This window comes from Periplaneta americana, chromosome 5 (genome assembly GCF_040183065.1).
Source record: "Periplaneta americana isolate PAMFEO1 chromosome 5, P.americana_PAMFEO1_priV1, whole genome shotgun sequence".
NCBI classification, from domain to species: domain Eukaryota; kingdom Metazoa; phylum Arthropoda; class Insecta; order Blattodea; family Blattidae; genus Periplaneta; species Periplaneta americana.
This window is the reverse complement of record NC_091121.1, coordinates 61,787,681-61,815,475: the sequence shown is the minus strand read 5'-3', so window position 1 is coordinate 61,815,475 and position 27,795 is coordinate 61,787,681. Positions and strand designations below refer to the sequence as shown.

At 34.7% G+C, this 27,795-nt stretch overlaps 3 protein-coding genes across 11 annotated transcripts in view; 2 read left to right on the top strand and 1 right to left on the bottom strand.

Annotated features, from left to right (window-relative positions):
• pic (DNA damage-binding protein pic) overlaps positions 1 to 10,991 on the top strand; it is a 43,634-nt gene extending 32,643 nt beyond the window's left edge. Inside the window, exon 21 of one of the 2 annotated variants that reach the window (XM_069825811.1) lies at positions 958 to 10,991. In XM_069825811.1, coding sequence (XP_069681912.1) covers positions 958 to 1,047 — 90 coding nt within the window. In that variant the 3' untranslated portion in view covers positions 1,048 to 10,991. The remainder of the gene's footprint in view (positions 1 to 957) is intronic. The other variant, XM_069825812.1, reaches the window with a different exon arrangement.
• A 2,406-nt stretch (positions 10,992 to 13,397) lies between these two features.
• Positions 13,398 to 22,300, bottom strand: LOC138699728 (ADP-ribosylation factor-like protein 16). The gene is made up of 2 exons (XM_069825829.1): positions 21,612 to 22,300; positions 13,398 to 17,312 (listed from the first exon to the last, which is right to left on the bottom strand). Exons 1-2 carry the CDS (start codon positions 21,924 to 21,926, stop codon positions 17,109 to 17,111), a joined length of 519 nt encoding a protein of 172 aa, XP_069681930.1. The 5' UTR covers positions 21,927 to 22,300; the 3' UTR covers positions 13,398 to 17,108.
• Positions 22,233 to 27,795, top strand: part of Afti (aftiphilin) — a 46,232-nt gene continuing 40,669 nt past the window's right edge. For 3 of the 8 annotated variants that reach the window (XM_069825822.1, XM_069825821.1, XM_069825815.1), the window contains exons 1-2: positions 22,233 to 22,345; positions 23,343 to 23,429. The gene's annotated coding sequence lies outside the window, so the exon portion shown is untranslated. Of the gene's footprint in view, positions 22,422 to 22,707; positions 22,727 to 22,925; positions 22,945 to 23,342; positions 23,430 to 27,795 lie in introns of those variants that run through there. The other 5 variants (XM_069825816.1, XM_069825818.1, XM_069825817.1 and 2 more) reach the window with 5 other exon arrangements.

Here is a 27,795-nt window from a genome sequence, read left to right as displayed (position 1 = left end):
CCATTTTAAGAACACAACCGATTTTGTGCACAGATTCATAACTACAGATGAAACTTGGATACAGTACTACACCCCATAGACGAAAAAAGAAGCATTATGATTCTCTACCACCAAAAAAGAGGCAAAGGCCATTAAATCAGTGGGAAAAATCATGGCTTCGATTTTTTGGAATGCTAAGGGAATCCAGATGATAGATTACCTCCCAACTGGATCAACTATAAATGGACAATATTATGCTAACCTTTATGCCAACTGGACAAAAACATTTGTGAAAAAAGACTGTAATTGAAGAAGGAAATCATATTTCATCAAGACATACATATTGGTGTTGCAATGGAGAAATCGACAAACTGAAATATGATCTCCTGCCTCACCCAACTCATTCGCCTGAACTGGTACCCTCAGACTTTCACTCCTTCCCACAGTTTAAAACATCTCTTGGTGAAAGGAGATTTTCTTCACATGTAGAAATGAAAACAGAACTGGTGGACTGTTTTGCAAGCCTTGAGGAATCTGCATTTCGTGCTGGTGTTATAGTGCTAGAACATAGCTGGAGAAAGTGCGTTGAATTCAAGCGTAGGTATGTTGAAAAATGAAATCAGATTAAAAAAGTAAATGAGTTTTTTTCTATTTAATTCTTAGAATTTTTCAAAATGCTCTCATAAAGCAGAAGTATGTGACTATGTTGTATAGCTGCTATGTATTCAGAAAACGCTTGTTGCAACATTAATCATTAACAATTTTATCATGATCTCGTGTAGTAGTCCTTAAAGAACTGTTACAGTCTAAATAAAAGATTGGTATGCTGAAGCTGTATTTCCTTGGACGTCCTTGCTGTTGAATTTCCTTTATATGAGGATTGTGTATTGCAGATTAATAATGTCATATTGAAGTGGTTTGCTTTGCCAGCAACAAAATTATGTAAAATATATTGAGCCAACATTTTCTTTGTGTAAGCTTCAGGTTGATAATGGAAGTGGTATGAAACAAGAGGCCACAGTTGATGACCTGGTCAAGATTGTTGAAGATCTCACAAGGATACACTGAGATGGCTGCTGTCATTTGGAGTTGGACTTTTATTGTTACATGCAGCATCATCAAAGTTAATCTCCTGTGAGCGAAGACACCCAAATATTATTGCAACTGTTACAAAGTTTAATTACCACACTTGCTCAGTGAGTGCATCTGGACTGTTGTGTGATGGTATTGTACTACAGATACAGGGTACCTGATATTATGTGATGTTTGTTCGCCAGTATGATTCACAGATCATGTCCAGATCTGAGAATTGGGGCATAGATTCTCTTTTGTATGTGTATTCGTTTTTGTTTGTTTTTTTTTTTCTCTCAAAAAATTGCATTAAATAAATTCGTTAATTATGACAGAACTTATCAACTGTTGTACAGTATTAAGTTGTACTTACAGTAATTCGCTGCACTACAAAATTTCACTGGGCCTAAGTTGAAATATATACTTTTGGACTTCGACTTTTTGAAATACATGCTTTCAACAATAATAAACTGACTATAGTTCCCTGGCATTTGTTCCTTATTAGAAAAATTTTTGTTATACCTAATGTTAATGGTGAAAAATATTGTTTATCCGTGTCGGTTTGATAATGGATACTTATCCATCACCATATCACCGTCATCGCACTCAGTCAACAATCGTATCATGAACACATTAAACGCGGATAAAATATTGTATGCAACTAGTGGTATGAGCATAATTACCACTCTCATGTACTGTAATTATAGAACTCTGCTTACACCTCATTTTTGCAAAACACATTCGAGTGGTAATGATCTCATACCCCACTAGTTACATAAATAACTATTATGTTATTCTAGTGTTTTACGTGTGTTTTAAAAACTTCCATGCTAAAAGAGAACTGCCCATTCATGCAAATGACACCCAGTTGTAGATACATGTTTCAGTCAAAGATGATGCTGACACTTCATTTACATCTTTGATTCAATATAATATATGGGAGTAACCAGGTGGCTAACTAACTTATAATATGAAGATTTCACATTTCATGAACATCAGAATTCATCACACTTACCTCACTCAGAACCATTTTAATACTGTACTAATATCACATTGTACATTTACCAACGAAAACGCATATATTACACTTTGTTCTTAATTTCCCCTTCCTTTGTTTTGTAAGAATCCTAATGAAGTATGGACAAGAATCCGATGATTAAGAGAGATGCTTTAAACAACAGTTCTATAGCATTTGAGAAATATTTGGCTGCTGCATTATGGTCTTTGTATGTTCACGTAGTCTGCATTGTGACTCCAACAGCAATATCAGTTTTTAACAAATAAAGGACTGTAGCATACATAAATCTTTAGTTAGTGTTTTTTTTTATGATTATTTCTAGACTGAAAAGGAAGAGGGGGTTGTTATTCAGTTGTATCAGTTGTCACATTCCTCACGATTTTCGTTCTCTCTATGTGGTAATGACATGTTTATACAGAAATTTCAAGTTTATCCAGCTGTTTTTCTTTTTTTCGGTGACAAAAACTAACTAGCTTGTTTGGAAATGTACAGTATGTCTGAATTACTATTTTGTGTTGTGATAGTCATTCTCACAGCTGCTATTATATTAACAATAATAATGCCAAATAGAGTCAGTCATACTTATGCTATGTAGTCCCATAAGAGTCAATGCATGGTTATGTATATACACAGTTTGGACTTAAGATGAATCATAATAATTGCTTATAATAATATTCCATCATAATGATGAGTTATGTGTAATTTTTACACACAAATTTCACTATGAGTGGGGAGAGTAGGGTAAAATATTATGGTGGAATAGTATTGTGGTTTATTAGATATGTACACTTATTATGTGTGAAAAGAAGTACATTCCCGCTCTTCTTACAAGAAATGTACTCCACTCAATGCTGCCTTAATGCTTGGGCATGCTGGGCGGTTGCCCGAGGGCCCCATGATAATCTGTGCACAGACTAGAATTTAACACTAATTTTCCTATCATCCACCTCAATATTCACATCTCCACTAACTTGGTACAAGGAGAAAAGTTACGATTTGTAGTGGAGAATTGACATGCCTACATTCACGAGAGAAAATTTGCTGTTTTATTGCCTCAGATGTTATGGAAGCAGAATATTGTAACGGATTCATGGGCGACAATTAACGGCTGGTGGGGATAAAAATAATTGCTGATATTGTGTATTTTCATTATCAGAAGCAGAACCTTTGCTGTTTGTGCTCCAAGAATTCCATTTGTGCGGTGAAGGGTTAGAGTAAGTGAGGAAAGGAAACTGGAGAGTTATTACTGTTGGTGAAATTCGTAAATAATCCTTTGATTAGAAAGAAAACATAATGCAGAAGGATTGAGCGAGAAAATGGAGACTCTGAAAATTATCTCCTTCACAATTCTTTGGAATGACATTCTTGAAAAAGCGGACAAAACAAGTAAGGTCCTGCAGGTAGAAGATGTGAACATACTGTACTTGTTGCCCTAAATCTTCTTGAGTCTCTAAAAACCTATCTTTAGGAAATTAAGAGACGAATGTAGTGAATACGAATTGAAAGCCAGAAGTGAGTGTCTAATATCAGATTATAGAGATGTAAAAAGGCGAGAACGAAAGTAGAATGTACGAGTACGTCTTACTAGATATAACGGATCAGAAGAAGAGTTACTTCTCAGTAAAAGTAAAAAGTTGAAGGTGGAAACATTCTGGACTATTTCCTGAATGAACAAAACATGCAGAAGCTTATTCATTGATTGCAAATCTGTTTATCTTCTTTAGTGAATTGAAAACAGTTCTGATGAGCTAAACAAAAAGTGTGAACATCTGGCTAATGTATATTACAAAGACCAATGATCAACTGTGCAGGAGAACATTCATTTTCAGACTGAAATTTATAAAAAATCAGCTTCACAGCACATGGGGTAACAACGTTTGAACTGCCTTTCACTCATGTGTATGGAAAATAGCATCCATAGACCATTGACTTCAAGCCAGTTATAAAGAAAATCTCTGAAAGGGAATTTCGCAAATGTTTCTGTTGAACACTTGACCAATTTTAATTGTGGTAATTTCATAATGTGCGCCTGTCTTATCTCCGCCAGTATGATTTACCAACCAAGTACCATTTTTATGTTGAAATTTTTCATTTTCAAGTTCAAGGCTCATGTTATATTGTCCAAATGTTTGTATTGACTAATCTTTGCTGTACACCATATATTTTTTTAAATGTCAAAACACTGATTTTGGAGGAGGTATCAATAAATGTAAGTTTAATTTATAGGTAATTTACATTTTTACTGCTGTGAGTGGTTATGTAGTGGGCCTGTACTGCTATTAAGATGGTCCTAACTCCACTGGATGAATTGTGACAAGACTTGGTATTTAGCCTTTACAAAAATATGCCATCAAGTCCAAGTTTGATAAAAAATCAGTCAATTACAGAAGCACAGTCTTGCATAATCCAATGAAAATTCTGCTCAAGAACTAAATTTACTGTATTTTAAACTGAAGAAACCTATGAAATTTTGTGTGTGTACAAAATAGTCACTGACTGTAACATTATGAAATGGGATTTTAGATTTTAATGATGGCAGAATTGTAGTGAACGAATTTGAATATCTTATTAATGGTAATATAGAAATAATGAACAAATAAAACTAATTCATAATCATATCAGCTTAACCACATAGTGTGGCATTCATTATTACTTCTAGCAGTCGTGATAACTGTTCACCAGGGCATTTTGATCAAGACTGAGTAGGATACTCTGCTCGAAGTTGGTAGATGCAGATTTCCATATATGAGGACTTTAGTTAGCTACTTATACAGTAAACAGTTTACAAGTGCTGGAAACAATTCCCTCTTTAACAAGGTGTAACTACCCAGATACTGAATTCATAGTGTAATAATTATAATAATTATTACTAATCAATTTACAGTTTGTTGTAATTCTAACAATAACAAAATGACAAACAAAAGGATTTTTTAATTTGAAACTATTACAATAATACTTGGCCCTACAACCAGGGACACAAGTCTAGATACGAAGTTTCCAGGTTTTCAGAATGGAAATAAGGAACAGTTTCAACATTAAATTCAATGAAAATACGAGGAACTCTTAAAAGAGATAAATCTATGAGTGCCATATCAGAGCATATAATACAATACATGTATGTACCCAATGCCTACTCACTTTACTTTACGTGATTCAGGTTCCGCATATTGCGGATAGATGGCAGGATTGTGACCCATTTTCACCACTTTGACAGGCCACACTGTACATGATGTGTATCTGTGGAGAGTTATGTCGTGTATTAGGCTGAGTGTATGTGTAAGTGTAGTATCTGGAATGAGTAATGATGATGAAGATGAGAAAGGGAGAAGGGGAAACCTGGTGCCAGCTTGTAGCCTAATCCTGTCGAATAGCACCAAGGGGGCCACCAGGCTTAATGTCCCTGTCCAACGGACTAATCACTATCAACAGTGACATACGCCTTCTCTTCATATGCACTGCGCAGAGATTTGGGATTTAACCCAGGCATATTGGTGCACAATCTAGTGATTAGAAGTTGCACACCACCATCTCTCCTAGTCCCGAGGTAGAAATTTTACATGAAAATCTCTGACCCCGCCAGGAATCGAACCTGGGCCAGCTAGTCTGGAGGCAGACACGTTACCACAGAGCTAACTCGGCGGACATATATTACAATGTTAAAGTACAGTATAAGGAAAATTACCTTGATCTTATACCATTGAAGCTGTTACATTACTCGTACTAACATTGATTTATTTGTATTAGTAAAATTTAGAAGGGGCATTAATGATATAGATTTGGAAGAGGTAATTGCAAAGATTGTGTTTATACAAAGTAGTAAATAATGCTCCATTTTTCTAAATACAACACGTCCTCTATGTTTCATGCAGATAAGAAACTCATTTTGGCTTGTAACATTTTTCGTGTCTTCACACATACTAAGCACAGAATCCAGTATCAATATTACTGTACCAATAATCATGCACAGCTATTGCTTTGGAATAAAATTACTTTTAACAGAAACAGAAACAGCTAGAGTGTTAAATTTATTTGTTCTGTTGTCACATTTCTAAAGACATTGATATTTATAAAAATGTGACTATTTCCTATAATTCTGCAACATGATATCTGTACAAGCAGTAAGGGACAAGAATAAAAGAAAAAAAAAAACACCATTGGTCTCTCAGACAGTCGACCTGGTTGGCAAGTTGGTATAGCGCTGGCCTTCTATGCCCAAGGTTGCGGGTTCGATCCCGGCCCAGGTCGATGGCATTTAAGTGTGCTTACATGCGACAGGCTCATGTCAGTAGATTTACTGGCATGTAAAAGAACTCCTGCGGGACAAAATTCCGGCACATCCGGCGACACTGATATAACATCTGCAGTTGCGAGCGTCGTTAAATAAAACATAAAATTAACATCTCTCAGACACTGTCATTCATAGTTTTCTGCATGTCCATAAATAGGGATGTTTGGTAGAAAAGGTCCCACATTGTGGTCTATGACTCACATTACAGAATGTGCACTGGTTCGAGTCCTCATGAGGGAAGAAATTTTCTCATGAAATTTCGGCCAGTGTATGGGACCAGTGCCCACCCAGCATCGTGTTGCACTTGGGGAGCTATGATAGGTAGTGAAAGCCAGCTATAACGGCTGGGGGGATCATTGTGCTAACCACACGATACCTGCATTCTGGTTTGATGATCGTCCACCTTTGCTGTGGCATGTGGACATGAGGCCAGCAGCCAGCTGGTTGGTATGGACCCTTCAAGGGCTGTAGCGCCACAGACTATTATTATTATTATTATTATTATTATTATTATTATTATTATTATAAAAGATTTTCGTACCTCAAATATGGGACATCTGACAATCCTAGCTATATTATGTCTTTTTTTTTTTTTTCTTCTTAATCCAATGGTGGGTACCTACGTGACTTAACATCATTCACCCAAGTACCCTCGTCTATGAGCCACATGCCAAAGTTGTAGCTTTTTGCTGCCGTAGGCATTGACCTCTATGCACAATGGGAGGCAAACTACATAGGACCCTATGGTGGTGATTATTATTATTATTATTATTATTATTATTATTACTACTACTACTACTACTACTACTACTACTAATAATGGAGCAATGATGAAATTCCAGAAGGGGAAATGGGAGTACCTTGCGAAAATTACCACCTAGCACTTGAACCTGTCAGGATTCGAACCTGGATTACGAGCTTGGAAAGCTTATGCTCCAGCTGTTCAGCTAACTTTGCGCCATTACACACATACAAAATGTATAGTTTTTTAATTTTATAGTTTGGCATATATAAGGCGGATTGCTCCTTTTGCAAGTCAGGGTGTGCAGATATAGAGAACTGCTGTGTCAGCCATTAGGTACATTGTCTAATACATGTTTGCAATATAAAAACTCCCCTATTCACAATAGCTGCTGGAAATGACCTCCATTCACATCCCAAGCTGCTAATCTCTTTCTTTCATGCACGTTAAACAGGTATGTAACTTCACGGTGACATGTATTCATCCATCGCCCTGAATGGCACAGTTGGTATAGTGCTGGCCTTTTGTGCCTGAGGTTGCGGGTTCGATCCCAGCTCAGATCGATGGCATTTAAGTGTGCTTAAAATGCGATAGGCTCATGTCACTAGATTTAATGACATTTATAAGAACTCCTGCGGGACAAAATTCTAGCACATCGGCGACACTGACATAACCTCGGCAGTTGCAAGCATTGTTAAATAAACCATCATTTATTGTATTCATCCAAATTATGCATGATAAGAGACATCAGGTCGTGTTCTGTGTTTATTGGTGCTGATAGTGGGATATTGGCTGCTTGAACAAATTCCTTTATATGACATACAGGGTGGAAGGGAATCTATTTACAGAGGTAATAGATCAAGTCAGTGCGAACAACTTTTGTCAAATAAGTTTTTTGACACATCCAATTGTTTTGAGAGTACAAAATGCAACGTGTTGCAACATTGCAAACAGTAGCAGTGCTTCTGGAGGTAATTGCTCCGCAGTGGCGATGGTGGAACTCACTCAGCAAGACTTGCGAGAGAAGAATGTGTAAATAAAACCATCTCATCAGATACCTTTCTAATTACTGTATATACGTAACACTTAACACATTACTAAACATTACTGCAAACTTAATTTCTTTTCCTAGGAAAAAGGCTTCAGGGTCCGGATCCTGACCACAGTCCACCATTTGAAGACTCCTATCTATAGTTTATGATAATGTGCTTGGTTTTTTTTTTTTTCGTAATTAATAGGTTGTGATTTTAATAAATTGTTACTCATGATTTTCAGTATGACCCTCATATGTATGACAGTGAATGCCAGCTACTGTGAATAGGGTAATATTTATTAAAATTTTTATATTACAAATTTGAAATAAACGGACAATGTATCTAAAAGCTATATGCAGCAGCTGGCATAGTAGTTCTCTTTGCATGTGACTCAAATTGCAAAACCAACAGCGTAGGATTCTGCATAAGCAAACTTTATAACATAATTAGGAATGACAGCCTCTAGATTTAAATATGTTAATCAACAAACATTAAAATAAATCATGCAACATTTATTAAATTCTTATGTTACTGTAAAAATGGTGATCCCATATTGCCCAATACGAAGATTGATTCTAGGACAGGTATTCAGGCAATTGGAACATATCCCAAGATGGAAAAAATTAAAGATACAAACTATGAGTTAACAAATTCAAAACATGGATATTCCAGCCTCTTGCAGGATAGACGACAATGAGAAGGCTGATAACTTGGCAAAGAAAGGGGTCAAAATCTCACGAAAAACTACGGAAATGTTCTCATAACAAGATCGAAAGAATTATACAGAGAAAGGTTAACATTAATTATTCTATGAAAAATAATAGATGGGAATAAATCAGTACAGTTTTAAAATGCAGTAGCCAATTGTTTTGTATAGTACTTGGACTTTATGATTTTTGTTTTTTCATTGAAACTACCTAAGTATGACAAGCTATCTTTAATCATCTAATATATTACCATACTCCATTTTCTTTATTATTGTAATTTAAGTGTTGTATTCTGCATAGAAAGAAAAAGTAAAAACAGTTGTATCGTTTGGAATTTGTAAATAGTATGGATTTTTTGTACCATATTTATATTGATTCAAGTTTTAATTATACAGTGCTTTTCATGTACGAGTTAGCCAGTTGTGCGGCGGATCTGGCTGCTGCAGCCAGGGCTCTTACTCCTAAGCTGTCCAATAAAATATCTGTATAACTGAAACCTCTAACTTTGTAATGATTCTCACAATTACAATTACAATGAAAATAAGTACGCACCTCATCATAGGAGATTTTTCAAGAGAATGTTTTAATCGTTCAACTTTCTCCTCAGTCAGCACGTGCTGCTTTACCCTTCACCTCTTATCGAGAATAGAACCTGTTTCCTTAAATTTATTTGCAAGTTTTTGTACAGCTTCTCTGCTTGGAGGACATATCTGGGAATTCTGTTAAAAATTGCAGTTTAACTTCCCTGCAAGATGACGTAATCACATACGAATCATACATAAAAATCTGTTGTTGTAATGTCACATGGCCTTATTTAACACAAAATCCAAAACATTTGTAACATGTAAATATTCAATTAATTATTTCCAAACTCGACACTAGCTTCAGTAAGACTGAGAAACAAACAAAAGTAAGCTAAGGTCGTGGAGCTGCAAGTTGGGTCACTGCTCTGTCGTGGCGCATCGACCGGCCAACTCATAGTGAAAAGCATTGTTATTTTTCTTAATATAAGACAGAGTTTCTCTAACAGCACTGACAAAACTTCTGTTCTTATGAAATTTACAATTGAGAAATAGTAAATATCTCGTATGATTTATACGTCAAGTTAATGAAGTCGAAGATAATTCAACATATTGCAGATTGTGTTGAAAAAAATTTGTAAAACATTGATAAAACCGTAAAAAATTGTCGCCAATATATTGGGGAAATTATTTTATGTGATTGTACAACCACGTAAGTATATTTAAAAATAATGAAATTAACGTTTTGAAAGATATTTTTGCACGCATATTATGAAGTCGTAAAATAGGATAAGTAAAAGAATATTATGTCATTATAAATTTACAAGTAAATAACACACGAAATCAAAGACAGCCTGGAACTCTTTTGAGATCTCGTGTAACTTAAATTATAAAACAAGAATCAAATAAATTTAGTTGGAGTAATATTTCCATTAAGTATGAAAAAAATTCTTGCATGTGAATAACTTCATTATATTTTATAGAATTACAAATTTCATTTTTATTACAGTAAGCAATAAAGTAATTTGTAATTAATTCATATTACAGTACAGTTGAGAATGTTCTAATTTTAAAATGTATATGGTTGCTTTATTGTATAATGCCACCATATTGCAAGAATGCTCCTATGTCACAGTGCAGAATATACAGAAACAAAATCAAAGACAACCTGGAACTCTTGAGATCTCGTGTAATTTAAATTGTGAAACAAGAATCAAATAAATTCTGTTGGAATGATATTTCCTTCAAATATGAAAATATTTTGACTTTAGACTTTTTTTCTTGTTAGCTTAATATACTGTACCTAATAAATTTAATTGCCTCATAAGTTGTAAAGTTGATATAAAGAAAATATGGAAGTTATTTTTAAGAAGAGCAAGAACAAAGATAGTGTAGACTGGATTAAAAATGAATTACTGAATACAATTGAAATGTAATTGATGTGAAGAATATTACATCACATGAATATACAGAGCAGAAAGGTCAGGAAAGACACAGAGAATAGGCCAGGACATAACATGCCAAGAGAAAAGTGTGTTATAACTTAAGCAGGTATAACTATGAGAACTCAAAAAGGATATCATCTAGAAAATTTAACCAGTATTTTATATATATATATATATATATATATATATATATATATATATATAAAGAGAAAAAGATTCAGTACAGAGAAGTTTCAATGTTACAAAGAAAAAAAAAAGTTTCTAAGAAGTTAAGCTAATTTTGTCTGACATGATCTAACCTGACCTACTACCACTTGGCCTCGTTTTTTTTTGCATCTGCGTTGATGTAGTGTGTTCATACATTCTGGTTAAGTATGGAAGTTCCACGGAAATACATCCCAAGGTTTCTTCTTCAAGTTTGCTTGAGTTACAGAAATGAGTTAAACTCAGTTTAAATCTAAAATGTACGAGGAATGTTTTAATTCTAAGGTCGGCAATTAACTTGCCTCACAGTTAATATAAAGCACTGGAAATAAAATACATGACTGAAGGATATCAGTTTGAGTTCTTATACTCTTTTTCTGAAATGTAATATGAACAAGTGACACAAAAAGTAATTACGAAAATGTAAATTAAAAGATGGCAGACCGCAACACAATGTAGACAGAAATACTTGTGATTCATGTCAAAGTAAGAGCATTTCCTTTAAAGAGCCTTCGAAACTGTGTAATGAACATCTTGCTTCTGTCTTGTATTTGTTCATTTACATTTTTGAAGTAGTTCGATCAATAGGAACTTGTTACTTGTCTTATATATTGATTTTGTCTAGACCTACATATATGTAAGACCTATTTATCTTAAAAAGAACGAGTTAGACTGTCTGTCTTGTTTCGTCCTCTCAACGTATGGATTGCTAGTTAACATTTCCTGTCTATTTCTAATACAATTTTAACGAACTTGAATTTCATTAAATTATTAAATATGAATATTTATATCTATCTAAAAAGATAATAGCTGGAGCAGCCAGGGAATGTACCACTAGTGCCAAACGAACATTTAAGGGGAACCAGACATTTTCAACATGTTTATTTTTTTTTTTCTGGAAATTTCAAAGATTGTATCTAATGCCTACCCACTTCGCTTGCGTGATTCGGATATATTAATAACATGGGAGAATTTCTCATTTCCTTGTATCAAAATGAGGAGAAAATTATATCATACCTAAAAATTACTACTATTAGGATCATTTTATGTGAGAAATTAATTAATGAAATTTTATAATTATAAATTAATAAATATAATCAATAAGAATTATTTCTGGAATGAAAGCTTTTGCAACTACATTATATGAAACTGGCAAAATTTTATAGCTGTAGCTCTATGGGATTTTTTTTTATATTAGTACTTTAATACAACGTTGTTTTAAGTTTTGTATAAATTTTTATCCAGAATTAAGATTTTTATTGTGAACAAACTGTTTAATCAATTTCTATGTACTTTTCAATATTTATTCACTCTACTATGGTAAATTTACATTAAAAATTTCATTTAAATATCCTTGATATTTCTAGAGAAAAAAAAATAAAACCTACATATATATTGAAAATGGAAAAAACTCATGTCTGGGTTCCTTGAGAGTTTTTACAGCAGGCATAACTTCTGGAGGGATGTTTAGGTCGTAGGTCAAAAATATGTATATCTATATTTGGATACGCCAATCAATTACAAGAACAACTTTGAGTAATAAAGTATGAGTTAAAATAGAATTATTGCTTTTGTGTTCTTCGGTGTGTACAACAAATATGTAGAAAGAAATCTTACAGTTTCTCTCTCCATCTCTCCCATTTCTTCGTCTGTAAGGTAGAAAAGTTTCAACTTCCAGTGGATAGTAATGAATCCTATTTAGATGTTCTATAGAAATTTGCTAACTAAACCTCCATAAAGAATTAACAGTTGTTTCTGGGACTTTTCGTAAATATTAACACTTAATAAATAATCAGTATTGAATTTCGAGCTCATCTTAATTATTATGTTTTGTAGGACCAAAAATTAATCTTTACATAGATCATCTTAATTGTTAGACAAGATACTTTTAAGTGCCTGGTGGCGGAACCATATACATAAAAGACTATACCTGTTTTTTCGAAAGGTGGAACATGACAGTTAAGTGGCTGTGCTTATAACTACAGCGCTACTTGGCAATTGGGCGACCATGCGATCAGCTGATGCAAGCTACCAGCTGACTTAAAATATTCACTGACAATGAAATTGACGTAAAGGTATAAAAACAATACAAAAATCGACAGAGAATGAAATCTGAAACGTATTAATAGCTGACACTGTGCACAATAAATGGTGCCAATAGAGCTATTGAGCACTAACATGTTGGGGACTGTAACATTGGCAACTCAGCCGTTGTTACCCGTAGCAACAGTTCTCCCACACTGTGTGATTGCAGTGCTAATGTCATGTCCCATCTTTCGAAAAATGAGGTATAATGAATGCACCCACCGATAATTTTATATAGGCCTATATAAGAAACTCAAATTAAATGGTAATAAATGATTCCTAATTGCAATGAGGGAGAATAACTTTTCTTAAACAATGTTTATTCTTGATTAGGTATAAACATACAAGTTATATTAAATTACAATTTCAAAGCAAAGTATGCCAATATTACAGTATCTGATTGATTAATGACTTTGCTTACTTAGAACACACGATTTATCTAGATGAATATTTCAGAAATATATTTTGTCAATAAATTCTAAAATTAACATCTTGCTTTAGCATCACTACTTACGTCAATGTTTATTTCTAAATTTATTCATACAGCTGTCTTATTTTGAAACAAAGCGCCAGTTCCCAAGATTGCAACCCAAAGTGCTTTATGCAGTCTTCAAAGGCTGATAATGGCAAGCTCGGAGTGTATGTGACATCTCTTCATTGCCTCCCCTATGCAATTATTGGTGTGATACAGATCAACTTTCTCATTTTCATTAAGTTTCTTAAATGAGCATGTTATTAAAATGAAAATCCGGTGATAATTGTCTATTTTACATAATATTTATATGGATTTTATGTAATTAATTTTAAAACACTATTATTCTTATACCTAACCAATACTTAAGGGAATAAGTGGTTGTTAAAAGTAAGACCAATTGTGAATCTCTTTCTTCACATGTTACAGTATATACCAGTATTCATTTATAAACAAAACAATTGCAGTAGACAAAACTGCGAGGAATTTATATATTAAAATTATAAACTATGTAATATAATACTAACCTAGGTTATTTTAGTTCTACATTAGTAAACTAGAAACTTTTACACATACAAAAAGTACGTTATAATTTATCATGTTTGTGAATACGTTATTAACACCTCAATTAAATGCACGAGTATATGAAGGAAAACTAAAAAATAAACAAATCATGTACTAGTTTCTTCCTATGAAGAAAACTGCCCCTTAAAGGAAATAAGAGGTGGCAAAGGAAACATTTCATAGAACCCTGTTTTGAGAACTTCGTGAAGTGAGGTAAGGCAGCTCTTCAACAAGGCTCGTCATATTAATGACCTAACTAGCTGGGAACTTCATAAAGAGACGCAATGGAAATATAAAAAGGAGATAAAGAAAACTTCCAAAGAGAACTGGAGGAAATTCTGCAACTCTGTTAATGATCTACCAGAAATGGCTAGATTACACAAGGCTCTCTTGCAAGACACTAAAATAAAACGGATTGTTAAAGTCTCCCTCTGTATTCACACAATCAAAGAGGGATCTTCTTCTAGATGCCCACTTTGTCCACTGCTGTGGAGTAACAGCCTTCTTAGCCATGAAACAAGCGGGCCCGGGTTCAAATCCTGGTTGGGGTTTTTCTGAGGTTTTTCCTCAACCACTCTAAGCAGAATTGTGGGTAACTTTCGGCATTGGACCTCGAACTCATTTTGGGGACTGTTGGTGACTGGGGTAATGTAGCTCCTTTGGACAGATGGCGCTTTGGTGAGTCGTGGAATCGACTACGACATGTTCTTCTGGTTAAGGATGCAGCAGATTCAAGCACATCAATTGCGAACAGATATCATTGATCTGAGAAGGCCGCAGAACATCATCACAGGAAGATGGAGAATCAGATCTCCAGTCAGGACTGGATGCTGTGGCTAAATCGATGCGATGACACCATACAGTGAATCGTGTGCTTGAATAGTGATCCTAAATGGACTTCAACAATCATTCCAATATATGGAGGTTCACAATAAGCCTATAGCTGCAGTGCTTGCCTGCGGGCCCTCCTCCAAGGACAAAAAAAAAGGCCCCCTTTCCCAGTGCAACTGAGCCTGACGAGGATTCTATCTCGGCATATGCTCACAGAGGTCGCAAGGCAGACTGGCAGAAGGCTGCTGAGATCGTCACTCAAAAAAAAAAAGATAGAATGAGCAATTAATTCCTTTGCCCCCTTCAAGAGTGCAGATATGGACGAAATATACCCAGCTCAACTACAAAAGGAACAGAAAATTCCTTTTGCTTACTTTATTAGAATTTTCAGATCTTGTCTAGCTATAGGATATGTTCCTGTCTCGTGGTGGGAAGTCAAGGTCGTGTTTATTCCTAAGCCTGGGAGAAATTCCCACCTTAGACCTAAGGACTTTCATCCTATCAGCCTCACTTCGTTTTTATCGAAAACTTTAGAATGACTGGTGGATGGAAATACAAGGGAGGGAGTAATGAGTAAAACACCCTTACACCCTAACCAACATGCATACCAGACTGGGAACTCGATACAGCCCTTTTGCACCGGTTAGGTGGGAGGTGCTGGATCAGAAAGAGGTGGCCTTAGGAAAATTCCTGGTAACAGAAGGAGCTTTTAATAATACATCCTTGGACTCCATTTGTTAGCACTGACATGTTTTCCCCACTGTCATTAGATGGATGAGATCAGCCTTACAGAAAAGGTTGGTTATTCCGATCCTAGGTACCGATATCATGAGAGTTGCTGTGGCCAAAGGATGTCCACAAGGAGTACTTTCCCCCCTGGTATGGAGCTCAATGAAGAGAGAATATATGAGCAAGCATATGCAGATGACATTTGCGTATTAGTCATTAGCAAGTTCGCCAAAACATTAGCAGATTGTACCCAGCAACAAGCACTATGTAATGTTGAGGTTGGTCTTTCAGTAAATCCGACCTCGTGTTTTTTACCAATAGAAGAAAAATATCGGGGTTTTACAAAATTAACTTCTTTGGGAAAAGACTGCAATGATCCTGATAACCAAGTATCTGGATACAAAGGTGAACTGGAGAGAGCACATTAGTAACAAAATGATGAAGGTTCTCAATGCTCTGTGGGCTGGTAGAAGAGCATCTGGGGTGAAATGGAGTCTCAAACCTAGTATGGATAATGGCTCTACACTTCCATTATATTGCCCTATATCACTTTTGCATTCTTAAGTCTTGTGGCTTGCAATACAGAAGCAGGGCATAAAAAATTCACTAAACAAACTCCAGAGACTGGCTTGTTTAGGAATTACAGAGGCTTTACGTACTACTCCTCTCGGTGCCCTTGAGGTGCTGACATGCCTTCTGCAACTAGAGATAGTGCTAAAGGACGTGGCAAGGATGGCAGCATATCACATGTGCATTAATGATGAGCATCAATACAAATGTACAGCTTTATATTATATTCTTTATAACTGATATGCAGTACGTTTGTGTTTGTGTGCCTGCCGAAAGAAAAATTTTCACATAGTGATATAGCAGATTTTTGTTCACTATGCTACTATACAGTAGCTTTTGTGTTACATATCATATATTATGCAATATCTCTTTTAACTATGACGAACTTATTTTTGAAATGTATATTTAGAAGCGCAATCAGTTGTAGTGAGACAAGTTCACTGGCTATTTCTTACAAGTAGCTATCTATTATGCGTGTCAAAAAGGGGAAAATTGGTATACATGCATAATTTGTCCAACTAGGGAGGACGAAAACTTTCTGTGGGTGTGGAAGAATTAGGTCAAAATAATGAAATTTGCATGAAACGATTCCAATTTTCAACCATAATATTAAAAAATAAAATTAAGTGTGCTATAAGATATCTTTTTATTTTACAAATATTAACTTTCTATCATTACTGCATAATTTTATAAATAATGAGCATATTGAATAAATTGTAATAATTATCTTTCAAATAACTCAACAAATGAAAAGTTTTATAATCTTACAAAATAGGCACAATATAGCAGAAGTTTAAATTTTCAAGTTCAATAATCGTAACTTAAAAATGTAGGTCAGCTATTTCCAATCACTTTGGTTTTGCAGATGCAATGTTGCCGCTCTGCAGCCAGTTTAGAACTTTGTCTGTGCCCTCTCCTGTCATTGCACTTGCCTCCAGCACTGTGATGTCTTGGGAGATCTCCTTTTTAAGACGTGACAACTGAAGCATCAGAAGAGCCTCATTTCTCATTTGACGATATGATGCATCCATCTTGGACAGCACCAAAAGTACCTGTTGACATGTATTTAAAATCTATACTAATAATAAATCTGTAGCCGAAATTTTTCTGGTAATTTTAGATTTTCCAAAAATAATTGGTCCTAACATATATAATTAACCACCCTGAAACCGAAAATCGCTTTTTTGAAATTTTTGTTTGTATGTCTGTCTGTCTGTATGTTTGTTACCTTTTCACGCGATAATGGATGAACGGATTTCGATGAAAATTGGAATATAAATTATGTTCGTTGTAACTTCGATTTTAGGCTATATGGCATTCAAAATACATTATTTAAAAGGGGGGTTATAAGGGGGCCTGAATTAAATAAATCGCAATATCTCGCTTATTGTTGATTTTTGTGAAAAATGTTACATAACAAAAGTTTCTTTAAAAATAATTTTCGATAAGTTTTATTCCTTGAAAAATTTTGATAGGACTGATATTTAATGAGATAAATGAGTTTCTAAATTAAAATAACTGCCATCTAAGGCGGTATAATGAAATAAACAAATGAATTCGTCTATAAGGGGCCTTGGTCAACAACAATCGAAAGCTATGAATCATAGCCTACAGAGAATATTTCTGTGTTTGTATGAAGTAATATCGGAAGCTAAATTAACTGATTTGTGTAATTAATTATTATTTCACCATTGGAAAGTGTAGTTTCTCTATATGCACATAATGCTATAATGTTATTACAGTAACCGGAGTGTCAATTGAGGACAGGTAAGATTAAAATAGCTTCGTATGCACAAACAACTTGATAGGCTATTCTGTGTATTCGTTTCCTGTATTTCTTAAAATAATGTTTATCTCAGAGAATTAACGAACCACAAGAGTGTATTGATTTAGTATGCAGTAATAATATGTTAGCTTAGCATTCCATTATTTTATAATCCAAATTTTAACTATGCTCAATTGAATCGTGTTAAAATACATAAATACTCAGCATTAAATGCAATGCAAAAAAATTGGGTAATGAGCCAAGCAGATTATGTTGCTCTGTTGTAAAATAAAATTTGTTCCTCCTGAGATTTAAGAGCCCCCATAACAAATTAAAAACTTACTTATCGGTGTACATCCGTTATCAACACATTTTTTATATAATATAATATAATATAATATAATATAATATAATATAATATGTTGTTGTCTAGTGCCTTGCATTTGGCAATGAAGCCATTAGCAGGTATAATATAATATAATATAATATATAATATAATATAAGTTATTTGAAGGGTTCAGAACCATTGTGGCCCAAGCGCCATTTACTGAATACGTAGAAAACAAGGGTTAAAATTAAGTTATTATCATAATTCAATGGAAACATATAGCAAGTAAAATAAAGTATACACATTAAATCTAAATGATATGTCAGTCTTCATTAAAGTATGGATGCATGTAATAAAAATTAAGAAACATGTTAAAGGAATTGTCATTGCACCAAATGAGTGGTCTCTGGACCAAAATGATCGCATTTTAATTATTTAAATACAATTTAAATTAAGCAACATATTAAACGATTTATCCTTCTATCAAACACGGCTCTTCCCTGGATCAAATGTCCTATTTTAATTATGTAATTACTTTATATTTATTTCTAACGGGTGCAGCGGAGCGCACGGGTACGGCTAGTTATTAATAAATTACAGTCACAACTACCAAGCCAATTTTACTAAGAAATTTTTAAGAGATTTAAATTTTTTTAAAGTGGCTATAAACATGTCTCAATAATTTTTACTTCATTTTGTAAGTAAGTTAAATGATAAAATTTTGATGTAAACATGTTCTATATTAATGGTTTCTCTACAGTGTTTGTGTGCACTCTTTCTTTCTGAACTGTACAGTATTAGACAAACAGCAATGTTAGTAAAATTTAAAAATGAACAAATGACAATGCAGTGGATTCAACAGTAATAAGAAAATCTACTCGAAGAAAATCTGATCTAATATGCTGCTCAAAAAAATTAGCAGAACAAGATTTGTAATTAATTTTTTATTGAACAATGAAAACGTAGAACGTTGTCCTTAGTACAGCATGAACTTCAGACGCTATATTCCATAACAAATTACTTTCCATGGCCAATGGCCATTTACAACAAAGTTGTGGTCAACAATGGTAATGTTACTCGTTACTGCACAAAACAAAGTGAAAAATGTGTTATTTTATTCTAACCATAACGAGTCTTCGCAATGTCTACATAAATTTAGTACCTCGTGTGGCCTCTATGAGCATGAATTATTGCTTGGCATCTATGAGACATGCTTCTCACAAGCCACCAAATGTTAACTTGGGATATATTCATCCATTCTTCATTAAGTGCCACTGCAAGCTCTTCGAGGTTCTGTGGGTTTTGATGGCGCCTACAGATGCGTCTTTCAAGCATACCCCATCTTGACTAATCGCTGGCCAATCCATTACAGTAATTTCATGCTTGTTCGAAAAATTTATGGAGACGGCAGCAACGTGGGCTCTCGCATAACATCCATATGTTTCATTACAGGCAGAACATGTTATCGCAATATATTCTCAACATAACAAATTGCAGTTAGCCGGCCAGAAACGACAGTCAGGGCAGTTTTCGTTTCTAAGCTGATGCTGGCCCAGACCATAATTGAGCCCCCACCAAACCTAATTATATTATGATGTACTGAAGTACATATGATATTTCCATGCACCTCTGTACATGTGTGTGGACATAGTCCCACTGTCATACATCTATGATGCAGTGCATGAGGATAGGCCACTAGAGGGAACCCAAGAGATGGAACTTAAACTGAGGGGATTCATCCGACATCGGGATGGGAATCCAGTGTGGCTTAGTGGATATAGTATCAGCACGTAGAGCTGAAAACCTGGGTTCAAATCCTGGTACCAGAGAGAATTTTTCTTCGTTCCACTCATCTTCCCCACCAAGCCTGTCAATTTCAGGAATGTTAGGTTCATCAAGATGCTCTCCACGATGTCTCCAGACACGTAATTGTTCATCACAAAAATTCACGGAGAACTCTTGATTCGTCTGTGAACAGTACTTGCCTCCAATGTCGAAGTTGCCAATTTACATGTTCCAGATCGAATATTAACCTTGCTCACTTGTGATGAACCTCCAAATGTAGCGGCACGTAGAAGTTTCCGAGCTCTCAAATTAATTTCCCACAATCTATTTCTGACCGTCTGGTCACTTACTGCTATTCCATGTACTAACCTAAGATCGTTTTGCAGATTATGAGCAGTGGATGTATACTGACACAAAGCAGAAAGAACTAAAAAGTCTTGATTTCCAGTTGTCTTCCGTTTACGTCCTTGTCCATGTCTCCTTTCGTACTGCCCTGACTCCCTATAACGTTTGACAGCTATATACATAACTGACACAGAGTAACGGAGGTCATTGAAAATCTCACAATAAGTCAATCCCTGCTTATTGAAGGTGACAGCTTGTGTGACTTCAACTTCCCTGATATCAACCATTTTGTAGTTCCTTTGCAGTAACATCTGAATTAGACCCTAACAATGACCAAAGTCTCTGATATGTTTTAAAAGGGCCACAATCAAACGGAGAAGATCAAGGTAAATCATATTGGTTTTCAGCATGGATGGATTATGATCTGGTTTCCTTGGACTGCGATGAAGATGAAAACCAAATGTCGTGTCTTCTGAATAGAAAATATGTTAACGCAAATGGTGATTTCATTACAGCACAGCTATAGCCTTATACTAGGAATTTACAGCTGACATAAAACCTGTTCCACTAATTTTTTTGAGCAGTATATTTTTTAGCATTTGGATCGACGAAATTTATTACCGTAATTTAGGCTATAAGGATTTAATGAGATATACAGCCATTTTCTCCAATATAAAACCTGTCAGAACTGGACTGCGATTAAATGGAGGAGTAACTAACTATTTATTGTGCTATGTCTGGACCAAATGATGATGATGATGATGATGATGATGATGATGGTGGTGACTGGTGAACAATAACTAGCCTAGGCATACTTTATTCATACATTTTACAATAAATTTCGCCCTGGTCACTTCTACTTCTTACCCAGTACTTTTCACAGAAATGTCATATAAACATGCGTCCTATTCTCAATATTTTCTAGCCCCTAATTTTCGTTTAATACACACTCACCTAAACTGGGCTCTAACCTTAGGGGAAATGCCACTGGCACTGCCCCTGTACGGAAGCGCGCCCCCCGCCTAATCTGCTGATTTTTATAGGGCTCTGTCGACCAAATTCAAGTCGTTAATGGTGAATATTTGTACTGACTTAATAAGTAAACGACAATATTTCTAGCATACGTACCTTTGCCTTTTGGAGACAAGGTTCTGCAAGTATTGTGTACAGTAGTACTCCTGCTGCAGCAATTTGACATAGATTACTTGCATCTACTACATAAATAATTTTCTGCATTCCGTTATAATAACTTCTCCAAATAGGTGCCATTGCCCCTCCCACTTCTCTTACAGTTGTTTCCTTTTGGTTTTCAAGTCGAATTGTCACAAGGTTTGTTCCAACTGTTGGAACAGTACTAGACATTGTGTCGATTGTTTCCCGGTTTTGTAATTTTTTTAAAAGCAATGTTTTGCCCGAACCCGTAGGACCAAGGCAGAGACACATATATTTTTCTTTCTAAATTTCGGTTCTGTCTTCAATCTTCAGCAGTAGCAAGAGGATTTAAATATAACATAGTTCTCTTGAGCAGTAGCTTCCTGCAAATAGGCTACTTGGTGTTTTTCGTACGTTGCCATGGCAACGCCAGCGTCGACGAACGTCGCAACTCGCAACATTATGAATGTTCTGTTCACCATGCCTTACTTACATTCAGAATAAAATATCTGGACGTTTATTTTATCTCCATGTTACCTTATTAATATGATTTTCGCAACTGTTAGTGTCAATCTGCGTAAACTTCAGTTCTGTATTATTTGTACCTATATATCTACAACAGCCTCACATTCTTCCATTTTGACAAGATGCGCACTAGCACTATTGGATGTTGTGCGCATTGGACATGGAACTGCCTAAAGATGTTGAGTGTAGGTAAAATTTTTGTAGATCTTGCTTATTAAGTGCGCAAAAGGGACTTCCAGATTTTAAATGTGTCATCAGGTAGTAGTGATAGTTGAAATTACATAATAGTGGTATATGCTTGCTTTATAAGTCATTGCAATATTTTCATGCACTTTTCTTGCCACATCGATCGCTTGAATCATGGAATGGGAATAGTTATAACTGCATAGTTGACATGTTATTGTACTTAACTAGGTCATTTGACGTTTAGTGTAACTTAACAACAACTGGCATAATCATACGTAATATAGGTAAAGTCCTTATGTTACAATCTCTGCGTTAGGTGCATTAGATTAAGATCAACATCAATATAAATCACATGACAGCTGACGTGGAGAGAGAGAAAGGTATCTCACGTAACAACATTTTTTTATGTTTTCATGATTGTTATTCATTTTATTTATGAAAGATAATTATTACACAAACACTTTATTTATACTTTTTAAATCTGGATTGTTTGTTTTTTGGAAGGATTTCTCTTGACTTCACCAAGAGAAAATGAAGGTTATATTAAAAACAGTGCTGTGGATTATCAGAAACATTCATAATATTTTACACAAAAAATGTAATATATAAAATATATATATTTAGTTATTGTACATTTTTCAGTATTATTTCCAAAGCATTTGTTCTTTAGTTTGAGGAATAGGTTTATTTATATGCGTTGGCTACGTAGACTGTCTTGTATATAACATTTTATGTCCATTAAATTCAACCTTGAAGTGGACCATGAAAATATTTAGGTTATGTAAGACATTCAGTCAACATCTAAAGAGTTGTGTTGTTGTCACTTATTTTCCTATCACCCTGATACTAAAGAGAAATGCCATGTTCTTTTGTGTTTATGAGCAATGAGTGGTGTGCACTTCAATAATGTACAAGTAAATACGATCCCAGATGAACACAAGTTCTGACGAGTTGCAGATCATTGAACTGTGAAAACTAAGAGGGTTTATTTTGCAGAAATTTACAAGAATTGTCACTGGGAAAAGAGACGTTAAAATGAAGATTCGAAAACAGAAAACTACTCATGTTTTATTTCACAGTTTGGTAAGTGATCTTCATAGTTTTATTTTATATAGGCTAACTTAAATTAATATATAGGCCTAGGTAGTAATAATGAGCGATTGTGAGGCACTTTATTCCTAGATATACATTTAGAATGCCTTCTCATTTATATTGTTATTAAATCCATCTCATGAAGTTATGAAGAGACATGTGTTATAGGATGATCAAATTTCGTTTAGCGACAGAAGAAATGCAAGTTTCTATAGTCTATAGGCCTGGTTAATTCTACCTTTCATTGCACAATAATCAAAAGTTTGTGAAAGAATTAAACATTTTATAAATCGGAACTAAGTTAAGTTCCAGTTTCTGAAGAAAAAAAAAAAAAAAAAAAAAAAAAAAGAGAGAGAGTGACTTTAAAGACTCTGTAAAGAGTGTTACGTAGTACTAAGTTAATTGACTTTAAGTTGACCTAGTCTAGTCTACTGACGTACCGGTACCTAACAGTTCTGGAATAGGAAATGATAGTTCATTTGGCCCATTATGTCAAAATATCATTGGCAACAAGACACCAGGAATTGACCTACGTGTTCTTTCTAACACATTTACTGTAGAGGAAGTGCCCTAAACTATATAACTGTCGTTTGATGACCTGAAAACCTCTTCTTTCAACAGAAGTAGCCTATTTAAACATTGTAAAACTGGCAGAAAAAAAAAAAACATCATATTAATCAGCAGTGGAGTACTATGGTGCAACACTGTGCAAATATAGTGTAAACATATGTAATTCTCTAGAGGAGCTACACCAAAGGTATATATATATATATATATATATAATTTGTTTTATTGGTTTCTGCGAAATGTAAATAGTGATAAACACTTGGTTTTTAGTTTGCAGCCACAAATGCTTTCAACATAAAAATCGTTTTATACTTGTCTTACATTCTAATGTACTGTTGTATTCCCCCCCCCCCCCCCAACTTGTTAAAATATAACACCTAAGAGTTCAGGACGCATTACAAGGGAAACAGAGCATTTCCGTAGTAATTCGTACTTCATCTCTCATATGTTAGGTTGTAATTGGTAACAAGTGGAGGGTTACAACAGTGCAATAGGATATACAGGTAAGTGTCAAGTAATGTTTATATTGAAAGTAGAGTATTTGTGGCTGCAAACTTAAGCCACATGTTTAAGATTTTTGTAGAGGTAAGTCTATATATTAATTGTATTAATTGTCTAAACATGTTAACAGTGTGTTAATAAGGCTGAATAAATATACAACTCTGTGGACAATTGAGATAAACTTAGTCATCACTATTCTGTATCTACTCAGTCTGCCATGTCAGATTGATCATTGTCCAGTTTACTGTTGCAAGAAATTACATTAAGTATGTACCAGTAAGCTCTAGAAGAAATATAGCTGAATTTAGAATACATAAATAATTTTCCTGATAGTGAGCTCACTTACAGATCCTACCTATTTTGTTGTTTCTGGATATAAACTGAATCTTCATTAAAAAAATCCTTCTCTTTCTTGTAGTTATGTATTGAATTTCTCTTGAATTAAACCATTTATGTGCAGCATGAATGATGGACAGTGTTGAAATGAAAGTATGAGAATAATTTTATGTGAACATTGAAATCGCAATGAAAGGAAGAGAAATAGACTTTTAGGAAGAAAACTAAGTTTCTTAGAAGGTTTGTTCCAACAAGCTGTTAAGAACGTGTTATGAACTAGGCTAATTCCGAACTTCTTTCGACACATGCCAGTTGTGTAGGCCTATGGTCTCAGAACTAGTTTGGGATTTCACGTTCTTAGAACATTTCTTGAACTGTTCTTTCACAGTCTTCAGAGTTTCTTCTCGTATTAAAATTATATTCATCTCCGAACTTAATTCGTCATAAAATATATCACTATCATCTTCCATATTACTAATGATTAGAGTCCGGATTCTTATGTAATTACATACTTTTTCCTTGATATATACTTTCGTAATAACCGAAAATGTTGACGATTTACACAAATAGGGACCATATGCAAAAGTTTTGTGTTACATATTTTTTAGATACTTTGCTCAATACTACATATTTATTAGATTAATATATATTTTTACATAAAATGGTCTTCAAATGTAAGTTCGTTAAAATTGTTATGTACAGTGCTATGTAATAGGTAACATTTCTGCACTCACACAATGCCTTCTGTTCTCAACTTTGTTGGGACACTTACATGATTGACATGCCATTAACCATGTCACCGGTTAGGTAGAATTCCAAAGGAGGATATTCTTTCTCTCAGTGCTCCGCTATGCCTTGGAGATAACACTTTTAAAATTGAATACACTTTAAGAACAATGTTTTCGTCGAATACTGGTAGTGCTTTGTTATTCTGGGGTGGGTGAGGAAGGTCGGAAGAGAGAACAACTCGTGCACAAACGTAATGTTTGCATATTATTTTTAAATTTAACTTGAGTCTGGAATATCCTGACTTTGTCTGACCATTTAAAGAGTCCGGTTTATCCAGTTTGTCCCAGTAAATTGTGGTGACTGAACGTGAGTGAACACAGGTGAAAATTTACAATTGCCTCGTCATTTTCTGCAAAACTTTGATTGTGGGTAACTATCGATGATGCATTTACCACAGATAGTAAAGTAGTTTTGTGCCAAGTATGTGATAAAAAAATTGGATGCTCTATGAAATCTCAATTAGAACAACATGTCCAAAGTACACTTCATGTGAGAAATAAAGAACTGCAAACATCGAAAAAACAAGTTCTCTTGACTCAGATGCAGCAGGATTCTTTAATAAGTGAGTTTTTCAAAGAGATGTACCAAGCAATGATTGCAGCAAACATTCCTTGGAACAGAATTCAAGTACCAAAGTACCTCACCTTCCTGGAGAAATATTGCAGTCGTCAAGTTCTTGAGGAGTCCACACTTCGGAAGGGATACCTCGGAGTTTGCTATAAAGAAGCTCTGGAGACCATTAGGACAAAAATAGTCAGTTCTTACCTCTAGATTTCTGTAGATGAAACAACTGACGTTTTGGGGCGGTATGGAGCAAATTTAATCATTGGCAAAATTAAGTGCAGATGCTCCATCTAAACTATGTCTCATTGCAAGCAAACTGTTATACTACACAAACCATTTCACTGATGCTCGATTTTTCAATGATCTTAAAGTGTTGTGGCCAAGAGGTGTTGTGGCCAAGAGGTGTCCAGGAAGAAAGAGTTCTCATTTTCTACACAGACAGTGCAGCATATATTTTAAAAGCCACTACTGCACTTAAAGTGTTCACATGGTTCACTTCATTTGTATGGCTCATGCTCTTCATTGTGTTGCAGAAACTGTGAGAGCCAGTTTTCCCGAAGTTAATCAATTTGTGTCTTCTACAAAAAGTGTTTGTGAAGTCACCACGACGTGTATAAGCTTACAGGAAGCAACTGCCGGATGTGCCACTTCTTCCAAAACATGTGCTAACTCGATGGGGCACTTGAATATAAGCTGTTCATGTTTATAATGACAATTTTCAGAAAGTTAAATCTGTTGTTATAGTTTATTATCTTACATTTTGTATTTGTGTCCAGTCTGTCTACAGCTCAAGCAGTTGAAGTTGTAATGAATACAATTATTTTAGGTGATTTCGAAAATAATTCCATTGTGGGAGCTACTCTAGAGAATCTAAGTAAGGCATTTGACACCATCTCTGTTGATGTAGTTATATTCACAAGTTGTGTTAATATGGCGTAGAAATAAAGAATTGAGTTTGATGAGATTATTCAGATTTTAGACATGTCTTATCAGGATTACCATCAAGGATCTGTTCTAGATTCTTTTCTTTTCATTGTAGTAATGAATGATTTACTGTGAACTGCCCTATGTAAATTAGTTTTGTATACTGATGATACAACTTTTGTTATAACAGAAAATAACTAGAACAAACAGTAAATTTGTTTGAAATTATTCTCACAATGAAGGAGGAGAAAAATTGAAATGATAAACTTTACCTTGTGACACATGGAAAAGGACCCAAATAAATTAAAGTGTTAGGAATTGGATTCTTGGTGAAGAGAGAAGTTTTATATAATATTCTTATTGAATTTTGCATTCCCAAGAAACTAGTTCGATTAATTAAAATGTGTCTCAGTGAAACGTACAGCAGAGTGTGTATAGGCCAGTTTCTGTCAGATGCTTTTCCAATTCACTGTGGGCTAAAGCAAGGAGATGCACTATCACCTTTACTTTTTAACTTTGCTCTAGAATATGCTATTAGGAAAGTCCTGGATAACAGAGAGAGTCCTTGTTTATGCAGATGATGTGACTATGTTAGGAGAAAATCCAGAAACTATTAGGGAAAATACGGAAATTTTACTTGAAGCAAGTAAAGAGATAGGTTTGGAAGTAAATCTCG

What these genes read in the sequence shown, in the direction of transcription:
- LOC138699728 (XM_069825829.1), bottom strand. Translation starts at nt 21,926, where the DNA reads ATGTGTCTCTGCCTTGGTCCTACGGGTTCGGGCAAAACATTGCTTTTA. An exon ending in CTTGTCTCCAAAAGGCAAAG is followed by an intron (nt 17,313 to 21,611) that starts GTACGTATGCTA and finishes ACATGTCAACAG; the next exon opens with GTACTTTTGGTGCTGTCCAA.